Source organism: Sarcophilus harrisii, chromosome 5, assembly GCF_902635505.1.
Source record: "Sarcophilus harrisii chromosome 5, mSarHar1.11, whole genome shotgun sequence".
Classification (NCBI taxonomy): Eukaryota; Metazoa; Chordata; class Mammalia; order Dasyuromorphia; family Dasyuridae; genus Sarcophilus; species Sarcophilus harrisii.
In genome coordinates, this window is record NC_045430.1 from 182,166,940 (window position 1) to 182,182,873 (window position 15,934).

The following is a 15,934-nucleotide window of genomic DNA, read 5'->3' on the forward strand; positions in this document are numbered from 1 at the left end:
CTTTAATTCCTAGGAATATTTAATTTAATGTCTGATTTTGCTTTTCTTTCTCTCAATTCTTTTGTTTCTAAGAAGAACATATCAACAAGTGACTAGTCTTGATCACCCTCAAAAGAGTGGGGAATGTACATTACTATTCTTGATAGAAGGATGGAGTACTTGAATAGTAGACTGTTGTCCTTGCTATCAGATGCAGTCATTTTGTTTGTATAATCTTGCAGAGATTTTTCTGTTATTGCATCCATTCAGTGGAAAAGTAAATAATGGGAAGCTATTCAAATGTTTTGTTTAAACATAAATAAAAGTTATTATTTAGAAAAATAAAAGGAGCAAACAGCTGAAAAACAAAAAATAATAAATAAGATCATATTCTGTCCAAACTAAACAAAAACTGCACACCAAAAACTAAAAATAAACACTACTTCACAATCAAGTATTTAGCAATTCCAATTATATTAAATCTTTCCTTTTCCCTTTTATTAAAGAATGCCATCATCATTTCTTCTTTGAATGTTTTCTTTAGTTGCCCTCTCTCAAAGGTGCTTCTAGTACCAACATCCTGAAATTTTAGTGCTCCTGGCCTTTTTAAAAGAAAATTGACATGAGTATAGAAATATATATATATAAGGGTAGTAACTGTTAATCAAGTCACTCAGCTTCATTTCAAGTTAATAGTAAGATCCCTTGGTACCTTAATCAACTATGGGTGAGAAATTCTTGGAACTAGAATGATGGGTAATTGATAAAATATCCAAGTGGTGGACAGACAGCATTATTCCAGAAATTGAACTGAGTATGATGTTCCAGTAAAATCCCTGAGAAGGAACTGCTTGGGAGGCATTAGGAAAGAAAGGTGGGACCAATGCTTTGATCTTGACTTAGTATTCCTTTTTCCTTCCCCTCCATTTAACTGGAAGAAGAACTTTCGGATAAATGCCTGCAAATGTACTACAAGAATAACTAAAAAAGGAACTTAGACCTTCTCTAGCCCATGTTTTACAGTTACATGAGGAAACTCTGATCAAGAGAAATGTTGAGATCACAGAAATAATTAATTATTGAGACCAATCCTTTTGTTCTATCCTTGATAGGATTCGTGAAGGAAAGGGAACTGAGGAAAGGCAGTGAAAATCTAAGAAGGGGGAAATGCTGAGTAAGGTTAAAGATTGAGTCTTGGAGGAAGAGGGAAAATCGATATATATAGTGTTTAGTATTAGTATTAATTGATCTAAAGATCAGCTACATTAGGAGTCAAATAGACATTTTTTGTATTCTGGGCTTAGACTCCAAGAACCACTTATATTTTTGATTACAAGGAAAAAATATTTTCTGACTTCCAAGTAACCAGCTTAGAAATAAATTTTAGAAGACATACTTTATTTATAAATTCGGAGCTGTATTGATTTTTTAATGTAAATTATAGCCATCTTTATGAATAATTATATATTATATTGTTATCAGAAACATACGGCTACATTAACTTTATAATGCTTAAATTTGTGAGCAGCATTACAGATTATATTTAATATCTATTTTTGTTGTCTCCTTGTATTAGCAAAATTGTGGTTTCATGAAAATATGAGAGTTTGCAAGATGCATTTGCTTCTCAAATATGGTGGAAGTCACTCTTTGGAAGAGTATCTTCTGCCAATAATATATACCAGTACCAATCATATATGACTCTTTTTCAGTGTTTTCTGAATGGATAAAGTGGAATATATTCAGTGTGTATCACGGAGTACTGAAATTTAAATGCCTGAGGTTTGAAAATGCCCTTTAGAAACGTAAAACATTGGAATGAAAGAACAATAAAGTTTGCCATATTTCTTCCCTTACTTAGTAGACAAGGGGAAGTCACTTGCTCAGGATTATACCCCCAGTTATCAGTAGAGCCAGAATGTAACCCTAGGTATCCTGACTTCCAATACAGCACTCTTTTCACTATTCCCGGCTACTTAATAGTCTAGTAAGTGGAACATTGGGCTAAAAGCATACATAGTAATTAATATTAATGTATTATGTTATTTTATATATTAATATTAATAGCTGACACAGTACATAGTGCTTTCAGGTTTGCAAAGCATTTTGCATAAACCAACTCATTAAAGCCTTACAAGATTTTTATGGAATGGGGAGCAAGTTGATATTCTAGTCATTATTATTCTTTTTATAGAAGTAGAAGCTAAGGCTCAGAGATAATGGGAAGATAATCTTGCCCAAAGTCTCATAGTTAGTGACTCAGCATCATGATCTGCATCTACATCTACATCTACATCCAGATATTACTGCCTCACAAGTCCAACCATTTCTTTGTATTCCAAAATTGCTTCTCCAAAGTTCTTCCCAAGTTATTACCAGTTAATGAGTTAGTGTATTCTTTATTCAGAATATTATGTGGGTGGGCATATTTTCTATATTCTTCTAAGATACTACCTTCATTAACTCACTAGAAGTCATCACCACTAAATCCTATACTTTGCCTTTTGCTTTCACATTTTTAACATCTCCCTAAATAATTAGTGATTAGAAGTAATTAAAACTTTGAGAGAAAATTCTTGTTTCCATTTCTTCTATAAGTGTAGGCTCCACATTCGCATAATTTTGCCAAACAGATAAGATATGATGTGTTTTATTCATTGCTGAAAAGTTAGTGGAAGACAGATAATCATTAGTGCTGGGTGACTTCATGTAACAAGAATAGCACCCTTTTCTTAATTTGAACCTGCATTTCTTAGTTCATGCTTCAGTTATTCATGCTTCAATTACTTCCTTGATAAGTCAGTTAGTGACTCAGTCTATTGGAAACTGCAAAATCTTTGGTTAATAAGAATTGGATGATAACCATTTGATGACCTGTTTCTCCTCTTTAGACTTCTTCCCCAAATGTAAATTCAGTTATGTATATTGATTATTTTTAGATTATTTCAGGGGTAAACTTTACAAAGCCTATTTTTGGGAAAACTTTTAGTTGGTCTGAATAGTTATCAAATTATTTTAAATCTAATATTTTTATAAACTTCTTGCATATTTGTATAAAACAGTGTTGGAAAGCAGGAAATTGAAGTAAATGTCAAATATTGCTGTAATATGTCTTGAACACTTCTCAGGCTAACAAATTTGAGGACAATATATAATTACTAATGTAACCCTCATTCCCCTAATGTTAACTAATCAACATTTTGTACATCCATCTCACTGAAAATTTTTCTATTTTTTTCTCTTTACATTTTTGTTAATAGTATTTATCTCAAAGATGAACATAAATTTTCTGGTACTTGTAGTTAATTGACTTTCTACTTATTAATGACTTGAAAAGACTTACAACATATGGACACATTTTGTCTCAGATAAGAAGTGGGGGATAGTGGGCAGAAATCCTGCCCAACATCAAGAAGACCTATGTATAATTCCTGTTCAGTTCTTATATACTGTGCTTGTAACCCTGGGCAAGTCAATTAATTTCCCAATGCTCCATATAACTCTTCAAGACCAACTGCAGAAAAATTGCTGATCTGTATTCTGATGAAATCAGATTCAGATCTACGACCACAACAAACTACTCATAGCATATATTTGTCAAATACATATTAATCAAGGAAAGAGACAGACTTAATAGCAGTAGCATATTTCTAATTTTAACAACCAGCTCTGAGAAAAAATATATGCACATCATAAGTTTGAGTTTTATCTGAATTATTGGCATGTTCTCCATCACTTTCTTAAGTCCAGAAAATCAACATAATAATACATCAATCCCTAATTTGGAGAATTTGCCCCTTTCCAAAGCGTATATGCTACACTTAAAATTTAACAGTGAGCTCTCATAAAATGAATCAAAACTGACTGTATTATGCCTGTGCTTAGTATTACCGACATCATTGTCTCTTTTGAATAATGATTGATTTTAATTTTATAGATGTCAGAAAATTGATTCTTTCAAAAAATTTATTGTCATTTACCCTTAAAAATATAAGAAAATACAGAGTAATGCAAAGAACTAACTAAAGGACCTCTTCTTTATATAGTATGTCTTTCCTAAGTAGCTCATATTGACCTTAGAAGTATCTAGTAAGCCTTGATTTCAGGTCTGAGTCCCTTAAGTCATTCTGTCATGTTCTCATTTTTTTGAAACAGATACTATAATTGGATGCAGTTTCCTCCCATCTTTCTGCTATATGTATTTCACACATCACACTATGGTCAATTTTCCTTTCATTTCAACTATCTATCATCATTCAAAATTTTCTTTGGTGTCTATCACCAGAGTTGTCCATCACCTAGGTATTCTGACAGAGAAGATTAAGCTATAAACATAATAAATAAGGGACAGGAAGAATCTTTTTTTTCTCTCTTCACTTTTTGAGATTGAATTGTATGGTACTTGAGAATGTCCATGACAGAAACCTATAGGTACTGGATTAGTGAAAGGTTCAAGAAGAGAGGCAAGCTTGTTTTTAGTCTAAATAGTGAATTTTATGCCATTGAATTACACCATCTTTCTTGATATATATATATATAATTGTTGTTATTGTTTGCTGACCTATTATGTATTCTGTATTTCTCCATGATTCTAGCATATAGTTAATAGTCTTTCATACCAGCCATTCTGCTTATATCATCCTCAGAGACTTCAGTATATATATTGGTAATCCTTCTGTCATCCTATCATTGCAATTTTTAAACCCCTCTACTCTCAACCTTTATCTATTTTTGCAATATCTAGTTCACTTACCCAAGTGGGTGGTCATAACTTAGCACTGGCCAACACTTGAAATTTTCTTTTTAAAATCCTGTAAGATTCTCTTCTTCTTCCCAATTCCTTACTTCTTTTCTCCTTCCTTCCTTTTTCTCATTCCTCATTATGCTTTCATTATTCTGGCTTTGATTTCTTTCCCAGTGAATTCTATTCTTTTAGCTACTTCATTCAGTATGCCTTCATTTCCATCCTTCAGTCCTTCACTTCAGTCCATTGTTTCTGTTTTTGAATTGCCAAATACTTGTGGAGGAAATCACAAAATTTTGATCTTTTGCAAAAGATTCATTATGAACTTAAATTTTGCTAACCTCACCTGAACTATGACAACTTCTTGGCAATCCTTTTAATTACTTTTGACTCTTGATTACACCATAGTAGGTGTTCCAACCTTCGGAAGGCTTTTATTCTCTTTTCTAAGCAACTGACCTCATCTGTTTTCCTAGAATATTGAAACTGTTGTGAACTCTCTATTCCTTACTCTTATTAATGCCTTCTGCTCTTTTCTTCTTTTAGTATCAGAATAAAAGGCTTTCCTCCTTGTTAAATCCAAAACATCTATTCATACTCAAAGACCTGTCGCCTCCAGTCTTTTCTATAATCTCAATTCCTTTCTCTTCAGCTGCTTATTTCTTCTAGCTTTTCCTTTCTTTTGGATCCTTTCCCTCACATTATAAACATTCTCAAGTCTTTATATCTTAAAAAGACCTTTTCCTGACACCACTATCAAGTTATTATACTATTTTTCTTCTTTCTTTTATTGCCATATTCCTTATAAAAGTAGCTGGTGCTAAATGAGCAGAACCAGGAGATCATTATTCATAGCAATAACAAGATTATATGAAGATCAATTCTAATGGACATGACTCTCCAACAATGCGATGATTCAGGCCAGTTCCAATGATCTTGTGAAGAGCCATCTACACCTAGAGATAGGACTGTGGGAACTGAGTGTAGATCACAACCTAGCATTTTCACTCTTTTTGTTGTTGTTTGCCTGCATTTTGTTTTCTTTCTCCTTTTTTTCCCCTTTTTGATCTGATTTTTCTTGTGCAGCAAGATTATTGTATAAATATGTATACACATATTGGATTTAATATACATTTTTACATGTTTAACATATATTAGATTACCTGCCATGTAGGGGAGGAGATAGGAGAAAGGAGGGGGAAATCTGAAATACAAGACTATGCAAGGGTCAGTGTTGAAAAGTTATTCTTGTATGTTTTGAAAATAAAAAGCTTTAATAAAAAAAAAAAAGCATCCTATACTAGTTGCTTCTCATTAATTACTATCCCCATTCACCTTTCACCCCCTTGAAAACTAAAACACAAAGCAGTATTTGTTTTATGCTAACCAAAATGCTAATCAAAAATATATAAAGCAGTTTAAGAAAAAGAACTGGCATTCATGAATGGGGCATTCTGTAGGCTAAACACATAAGAAGAAGAACTTAAACTTTTTATATATGCAAAAAAGGATTGGAAAATGAGATGCTCATTAATTGAGGAATGGCTGAATAAGGGTATATAAAACTAATGGAATATTATTGTTCTATAAAAAAAAAAAATAATGAACAAGCAGATTTTTAAAAGGCCTGGAAAGATGTACACTATCTGCTGCTGAACAAAACAAGCAGAACCGGGAATACATATGATACAGTAACAGTAAGATTGTGTGATGATCAACTGTTATGGGACAGAACTCTGAAACAAGGATTCTTACAAGTTGCTAATTCATTGGAATTGCTGAGATAATGGTTATCTAGTTTAGCGTGGTGCTTAATAGTTCTCTAAATTCAGTATGATTGATTTAATCTTACAACAAATAATGGTTTCCTAGTGAGATAATGATTGGTTTAGAAGCAGTGTAGAGTATATAAGCTGGGAGTCTCAGCCAGTCAGGGCAGAAAAGATAGAGGACTGGAGACAGAAACAGATTCATTCCATCGTCCATCTTTGTGGTGGGTGGAGGCTGAAGCACAAAACCTTGGACTCAGACTCACTTCATCTCACACCACGGTGGTGGCTGGCCTGTCCTCCTGCATTTTCTCCACTGAAACCAAGTACCCTCTGAAGGCCATGAGAAAGCTAGCTGATATGCCCAGAAAAAGAACTCTGGGAGATGACTAAAAACCATTACATTGAATTCCCAATCCCTATATTTATGCACACCTGCATTTTTGATTTCCTTCACAAGCTAATTGTACAATATTTCAGAGTCTGATTCTTTTTGTACAGCAAAATAACGTTTTGGTCATGTATACTTATTGTGTATCTAATTTATATTTTAATATATTTAACATCTACTGGTCATCCTGACATCTAGGGGAGAGGGTGGGGGGGTAAGAGGTGAAAAATTGGAACAAGAGGTTTGGCAATTGTTAATGCTGTAAAGTTACCCATGCATATATCCTGTAAATAAAGACTATTAAATTTAAAAAAAAAAAAAAAGAGAGAGAGAAAGCTAGCTGAGCACCAGGCGAAGTAGACAATAAAGATTTTTGGATTCTAACTCCTGGCTATTCTTGTGGTGATTAATCTGCTGAAAAGAAGGCTGCTCCAAGACCTCCAGGAAAACTCACTTCAAATCAACAATGAAACGCTTGGTTCTTCTCAGTGGTTCTTTGATCCAAGGCAATTCCAATAAACTTTGGATAGAAAACTCCATTTGCATAGAAAGAGAACCAAGGAGAGTGAATGTAAATCAACACATGCTATGTCCACTTTTTTTTCCAGTTTTTTTTTTTTTCCTCTCTCCTGGTTTTCCCCTTTTGTTCTGATTTTTCTCTCCCAACATGATTCATAAAGAAATGTGTAAAAAACTAATTGAAAAAGTTAATATACATGTATAACCAGAAAAATAAAACAATTAATTAAAAAAACAAATACATGCAAAGAGTTTTCAACATGAACTTTTGCAAAACCTTGTAATACAAATTTTTCTCCCTCTGCCCCTACCTCCTCCGCTAATCAGCAAAAATACAATATAGGCTAAACATGTGCAATTCTTCTAAACAGATTGAAAAGGAAAAAAATGAGAAAGGAAAAACAAGCAAACAACAACAAAAAAAGATGAAATATACTATGCTTTGAACCACATTTAGTCTTCATATTTCTTTATCTGGATGCAGATGGCTCTGTCTTGAATCATCTCATTGTTGAAAAAAACTAAATCCATCCCAGCTGGTCATGATATAATCTTGTTGTTCCTTTGTAGCATGTTCTCATGGTTCCATTCACTTCATTCAGCATCAGTTCATGTATGTCTTTCCAGGCTTTTAAAAAAATCAGCCTGCTCATCATTTCTGATAGAACAGTAATATTCCATTATATTTATATATTATGACTTATTCAATCATTTCTCCAACTGAGGGGCAAATACTCAGTTTCCTGTTCCTTGCTACTACAAAAAGGGCTGTCACAAACAATTTTGCACATATGGATCCTTTCCCCTTTTTTTATGATTTCCTTTGGATACAGTAGAGACACTGCTGGATCAAAGGATATGCACAGTTTAGTTGCACTTAGTTCTAAATTGCCCTCCAGAATGATTGGATCATTTCACAATTTCATCAGTAATATATTGGTGCCCCAGTTTTCTGTTTTCTTTCTATTGTTGGTTGCATTGGTTTGTTTATACAAAAACTTTTTAAATTTATTATAATCAAAATTATCCATTTTCTATTACATAATGTTCTCTAGTTCTTCTTTGGCCATAAATTCTCCCTACTTCACAGATCTGAAAGGTAGACTAATAACCTTTTCCTCCAAATTTGCTGATAGTATCACTCTTTATGAATAAATCATGAACCTATTTTGACCTTATCTTGGTATAAGGTGTTAGGTATTGGTTAATGCCTAGTTTCTGCCATTCTATTTCCCAGTTTTTCTAGCAATTTTTGTCAAATAGTGAGTTGTTATTCCAGAAGTTGGAATCTTTAGGTTTATCAAACACTAGGTTAATATAATCGTTGCTTATTGTGTCTTGTGAATCTAAATTATTGAACTGAATACTGAACCACTACTTAGCAAGTATCAAATGGCTTTGATGACTATTGCTGTATAATATAGTTTTAAGTCTGGTACAACTAGCCAATCTTTCTTTGCATTTTTTTTCATTAATTCTCTTGAAATTCTTGACCTTTTGTTGTTCCAGATGAATTGGGGGGTTTGTTCCCTCTAGCTCTATAAAATAATTTCTTAGAATTGTCATTTTTATTATATTAGCTTGATCTACCCATGAGCACTTGCTAAAATTTAAACTTCTTGAAGGAAGAGTAGGCTTTCAATGATTAGACAGGTGATTTGAGAGAGTTGGTCAGGTAAGGAATTAATGGAAGGTGGGTGGAAGCTGTGTATTTTTAGAAAAAAAAAAACAGGAGAATTTATGGGATATGTTCAGGAGCTCATTAGGAGACTAATTTGCCATTTGAGGTGTGGCTGGATTCATTATTGAACAAAACTGTGTCCTAAAGAAAATTTTTTTTGTTTTTTTTCCTAGTTATATATGCACATTAATTTTTTAATATACATATCTTTATGAATCATGTTGGGAGAGAAAAATCAAAACAAAAGGGAAAACCACAAGAGATAAAAAACAGCAGAAAAGAAAAAAAATGAATATAGCATGTGTTGGTTTACATTCAATCTCCAAAGAAAATTTTTGTATTAAACAAATTAATATATTAATTTGGCGGGGTTATGTTGCGTTGATAAAGAATTACTTATGCTTATTTTGGAATCAATTTCTTCCTTTTATATATTATTATTTAGTAATTCAAAATAAGCTAGTATTCTTTCATAGTTGTATGGGGTATTGAGTCTGATGGAACAAAAAAATGGTTGTGTTTCTTAGGATTGGCCGTGAAGAATAGAAATAGAAAGGAAGGGCAACATGATTGATTGACTAGGAAAATAGACATTTTTTTTTTTTTAAGGTCCTATGACCCTCTTTTTTTTTTCTTTTTGCATTTATTCTATATATTCCCCTTAGTGTGGGTTTTATTGTTGTTTTTAAATAAGAAAAGTAGTTCAGAGTTTATATCTTATTCTGTATTCTATTTATACATTTATACACATTCTATATGTATGCAGAATATACATATTTTAGTCTCTTAAGACTAAGAACTAAGAAGAAGAAACAAAGCGAAAAACAAAAACAAAAAACAACCTAAACAGTGCTCTAATTAGTTGATAGAAATACTATGGTAAATATCTGTCCATATTCCAAAATAGTTTGGACACAGCACGGTTTGGATTTAAAAGTCTCCAAATTCTGGCCTGAGATTTGAAATGAGCTATTTTAGAAAATTTAGAAGCAAAAATAGATTTAGCATTAGAAAATTGTCAAATGTTATATTGAGATATAATTTTATGCTTAATTGTGTCTTGTTGGAGATAGATACCTGTCATATAAGGATGCTCTCTCCTATGGGATATATTTTTTAACCATTCATAATATTTAGAACTATATAGAGCTTAATTTAGTGATGGAGACACTTAGTTTTTTGATAAATCTTACATTTTTTGCATTGACTTCTGAGTCTTGAAATTATATACATATATATGCTAGTTTCAGTGTGTCAGCTCTGTTATTGATAAGTATAATTAATTTTTATTTTTTAAGCATATCTTTAAGAATTGTGTCTGGCACTATTGGAAAAAATATAACATTTGCAATGATGCAAATGATGCATATAATGAGTTGTATGTTTATGTTTCAGAACTTAAAGTGAACTAATGCTAATTAAGGTACAGATTGGCATTCCTTTGATACCCTTATTTTAAGAAGTAGGGTCAAATTCTTGAATTATAGCAGTATGTTAATTGGAATTATATCTGAGAATTGGAATTAATTTTCAGGAACATCAGACTCATCTTCTTTATTTTGTGAGAATTCCCAAAGAAGTTTAGAGACTTGTGTAAATCATGTGTTCAGTTCACTTTGCTAGTTAATAGGAAAGCCAGTTCTGGGATTTATGTTCTTTTAATTCCTAATTCCTTGCTTTAGCTCTATTGTGACTGATCCAATGGTATAGTGGTTGAAGGGAGTTCTCTATTCTGAGGAAGGAAACTTTGGCTCAAATTAACTTCAGGTGCTTACTGTGTGTGAGATCTTGATAAAATTATTTAACTTCCTTGTGTCTCAAGTTTTTTTATATGTAAAATGAGAAATTTGGACCTCCTGGTCTTCAAGGTTCACATCATCTCTAAATCTATGATCCCATAATCCAGTTTGCCTAAAAGTTACATGTAGATTATTGGCTAAGTAATTTACTGATATCTTGGTGACCATAATTGTACATTACTTTAAATTCTGAAACACAAACATACACCCATCATTTGCAAATGTTATATTTTTTTCCAATAGTGTTTTTGCTTTGCTTGGCTTGTAGTTTGGTCAAATATTTAATCTACCTGTTGCTGAAATGACTCACCAGTAAAATAAATATAGTCTTAGAACCTTACCATATGTGGTAGCTTATGAGACATAACTGATTAAAAATGATTATTTAATAAACATCATTTTATTATCTATTTTTTAGAGAGTGCTACTCACTATCAGTATGTCCCAACCTCTATGATTTTGTTTTATAAGTCTCAGTTAGGTGAATTATTTTTTTTAATCTTTTATAAAGGAGGACCTGATGACAACTTAATTGAAGGTGGAGGAACAAAATTTGTCTGCAAACCTGGAGCCCGAAACATCACTGTCATATTCCATCCATTACTCAGGTAAGGTTGAACCTATGATTCATTTTTTTTATTATTTATGCCAGTGTGTTGAGAGCCAACAGTGTTTTTCAGTTTTCTACATGATTTGAAATACACTGGTTCCATTCTCTCCAGAGTCTTTCTATCAATTAGTTCATTGGTAAGAAGTTAATCAACCAAGTATATCCTCAGGTCTTAGAAGGACAAGTTCCTTCTTGGAGTGGACTTCCTTCTTGGAAGTGACTAATGTCACTAGTTAACTTACAATCACACTAGTTAACTTACAATCTACTTAGTTACCTTTTCATTGATTCTTTTGGGTCATTCAGACACCATTTCTAAGTGTCTAGAGTAATATTTTAATTAACTCTTAATTCAACCCTGGCATGATTGTTATCACTTCATAATATAAGTATTTTACTTACTATCATTATTACCAACCCTCTTCTCTCTGCATTAAATAGAGCTTATTAAAGATATTTTCTGAGAACTATTCTACTTGGCTAGAAATTGGATTTCTTCATGAATGCTACAGTCTTCACGAGTAGCATCTTCAAGTTGAAGTCAAGAAGGCTCATGTTCAAATTCTATTCTGACACTTACTAGTTGTGTGAACCTGCCCAAGTCAATCACCTAAGTGCTTCAAGACATCTTCCTAGAAACTTATAATTTGAATATTTATATTTATGATCTGTCTTCATGAAGGAAGTTCTCTATCCTGAGAAATCCTCGATAAAGTACATATAGACATATGTATGAAACCAAGACCTTATCTATGAAAAGATTAATTGATAAAGAAAGGGCTTTTGAACACAATTGCTGACTTGTAACCTTAAACAGCTCTGGTTTAAATAACCATGATAGTAGGGAAAAAAAAAAAAAAGGCTTTGATAATTAATTTATCATCCTCTGTTTCCCAATTACATTGATCTCTTTTAGCTTAGTGCTGCTAATTGTTAAAAAGAGCAAAAAAAAAAAAAAAAAAAAACCTTGATTATTATAGCCATTTCTTAACTGAAATTTAACTCTATAGCTAACCAAGAATATATAGAGTTCTCCTACTTGTGTGTCTTACCTATATATATTTTGTTACTTATTTATTGTTGTAAACAATAACTACTAGCCTTTAGTAAAGGCCTTTTCCAAACTTTATGGGTATTTTCTAAACTGAAATGAAAGATTCATAGAGAGCCATGGAGTTAAGATGTGATCTCAGATCATCAAGACCAACCAGTACTTGAAGAGGAATATCCTTAGCAGCATCCCAGATAAGGGATCAAACAGTTTTATGTCTCAAAACTTTCACTATAAAGTTTTCTTCCCATTGCTTTCCAAGACAGGCTCACTTCTGGGTCAGTTCCACTTATTCCATTATGTGAAAATGTATCTCTCTTTATCTATTCCTGTTGGAATCCTAGTGTCAACTCAACTTGAAACAAGGTGAAAACTCAAGGGAAATGTCAGAATTCTGGTGTTAACTCAATGGAATTGATACAGTGCTTATTGGTTCACACCTTAGAGTGAATCCTTACAAGGTGATAAGTTACTAATACTGATAGACAACAAGGCTTGTGTTCACACCTTTAGAGAGTTCATATAAGCAAGATGAATTTAAGTACTCATTGGAGTTCACACATTTGGGAGATTTCAGAGTTTAGTATGAGATATCCGAATTCACACCTCCCTTGAAGCTCTCAGGGCCAGAGAGCTCTCTGGGGGAAACCCATAATCCCTCTGTCTCAGAAGAGATTCTATATAAGAAACAGACAGAGGCTCTCTCAGGGAGTTGAGCTGAAAACACTGAGAGAAGAGTTCAGCTGAATTAGATTGGAGCAGGGAGCGTCAGTTCAGTTGAGGAGAAGCACTCTCTCGGAGGCACAACCAGATTCAGCACTCTGGGAGATTGAGAGCCAGAAGCCCTCTTTTGGAGGCAAGAGAGATTCATTCCATCTGGAGGCTGAAGAAAGCAGAGGCAAAGGACAAAGCTGCAAGAACTCTTAGAACCAAGGAGAGAGAGCAGAGGTAGAAGCAAGGGATAATCTGCAAGAGCTCTTGGAACCAAGCAGAGAGATAGACCTCTGAACTAACCGGGCCCAAGGAAAGAGACAAGACTTGGAAGGAGAAAATAAACGTTTGCATTTTATCAGCTGGCTGCATTTTGGGTGATTATTACTTTTAACTGAAACTAAGGCTGCCTCCAGAAAACCTCCCCGAGAAATCTCTCTCCCAGAGAGAACCATTATATTATATATTAAAGAACAAGAACACCACATATTCCCTTTTGCTACTAGCTCTATTTGGCATCTTCATTAATAATGATTCTTTCTTTAGAATACTGATGCCTTGTGGGGCACAAAACATCTTGATGGTAGTTTTGTCTTATTTATGCAGTTTACAAGAAAATTGTTCTGTATATTGTGATATGTCACTAGATAGTGTTTCTGCTGATTACTAAGTTTTAAGGCTCATTATGTCTCCCACTGATTTTACTTGCTTATTTGATGTCTTCTACCTTATAGAGTTATAATTTATTATTGATTAGTACTGGGAAAAATGTACTTGTAGCACTTACTAAATTGTTTATTATTCATTTTCTGTGTAATGTTTAATGTAAAGCCAGAATATGTGCATTACAAGGTAAGTTAATTCTTTGATAAAAAGGTACCATGTATGGACTACAAATTAATTCATGTTGCACATAACTTCTCTAACTGTACACTTTGTAGACTGTCATTGGATATTGACAAAAAAGCTTTTAAAACTTAAAATGACTGAAATGTTATAATTGTAAATATAAGACCATTTTTAGTCTTAGGAACTGTATTTCTCTTTTTATATTTTATTATAAGCTGAGTAGTTTCATATTAATAGCATTTACAGAATAATGGTTATCTTTCTGATAAAAAAGGTTTTCATTTAATATAGTATTCCATCTTTTAGCTTTAACATTGCTCTTTTTGATCATATTTGCTTTCAGGTAGATCTCTTAAGAGTAGTTTAAATTTTCATGGAATTCCCTAAAGTCATCATAGACATGGTCACAGTTTTTATAGCTTGCCAATTGAAAATGAGACTCTTTGGGATCTTATTCAGTTCTTACTTGATAAATTTTATCTTTTGAATTTTTCTAAGGTATTTTAAGCAATATTTTCTTTGACTCATGGATCTCTTTGACCATTTGTGGACACAAATGTAAACATTGATATAGAACTCAGCAATTGTATGTTTTATTAGAGCATCTTAGATTTTCTCAATATCTCTCTTGCTTTATTTTCTTCCTCTGTTTATCATCATATTTCTCTCCCTATTCTTCTGTTCCCCCAAACAAAAGCAAGTCTTTGTATCTCTTGGGAGAATGTAATGAAACTCTTTTATCTATTCATCTTACTCTAGTTGTTAAATGTTTACCTGCTTATAGCTAGTACCTCAAATTCTCCCTAATGAGCCAATCTTTATCTTATTAATTTTACATGACATTTTAAAGAAATTTACTTATTAAAATGTAAATAATCATTACAAACATTTAAACAGAAAAGGTTTGCTATCCTTATGGCTAATCTTTTAGCAAATCAAAAAAATTTTTCTTGTGGAAGGACACACTTTTTGATGTGTTATTTAAAAAAAAAAAAAAAAAAAAAAAGGTCTTTATTTTGAGTTTGCTATTGTTCTTGGTAAAGTGTTCCAGATCTCTGCCTTCTTTCCTTAAACTCTGCACACATCATTTTGATCTAATTTTTTAACCAAAAATATTAAGCCTTATAAATTTCTCGAAGTTGATTTTGAATTTCTGGTTAATATAGTTTTCTATTTTAAAAAATGTTATAATGACTACTTAGCCAGGACTCACATATCTCAAAAAGCTGTCTTTTAAACAAAATGTGTACCAAATCATCAGCAGTTACATTTGATCAGCCTCTCATCTTTTAACCACAGATCTAGGGAAATAGCATTTATTTATTAGCTATAACATGTGGTTATATAATATGTGGTTCTTCTAGATATATGTGTTAAAAACATTTTTCAAGTGATTCTAGTCAGTGAGAAGGTTATTTTTAAAAACCAGTCGAATTTAAAATCATTTTCTTAAAAATATTTATATGTAATATGTATAAATAACCAATGATCAAAGTCATGAACTTCCTTTTTAGAATCCTATCCCTTCTAGAATGTCTGCCATAATTAATTCTGGAACAATTGTTGATCTCATCTGATGAACTCCTCTACTCTCCTTCACTCATAACCCCATGAAATAGACAACTTTTTTGTTTATATTTAGTGACGAGTAATAACTTATTTAATTTACATATTTAATGTTTGTTCATAAAATCTTTGTGCTAGTTCTGTGCAGTTTCTTTTAAAGGGTAAAATTGTAGAAAGCAGGAAGCATGAGTTCTAGTCACTTTATATTATACATTGCTTATTGAAGCATAATATATAATTATATACCTAATGAATGCTTTTGGTG

General features: G+C 32.4%; 1 protein-coding gene across 2 annotated transcripts in view; it reads left to right on the forward strand.

The window, feature by feature from the left end:
* The window catches only part of EXOC4 (exocyst complex component 4), a 913,849-nt gene that overhangs the window by 424,870 nt on the left and 473,045 nt on the right, over nt 1-15,934 (forward strand). For both annotated transcript variants that reach the window (XM_031941130.1, XM_031941132.1), the window contains exon 10: nt 11,394-11,490. In XM_031941130.1, the coding sequence (XP_031796990.1) occupies nt 11,394-11,490 (97 nt within the window). The remainder of the gene's footprint in view (nt 1-11,393; nt 11,491-15,934) is intronic.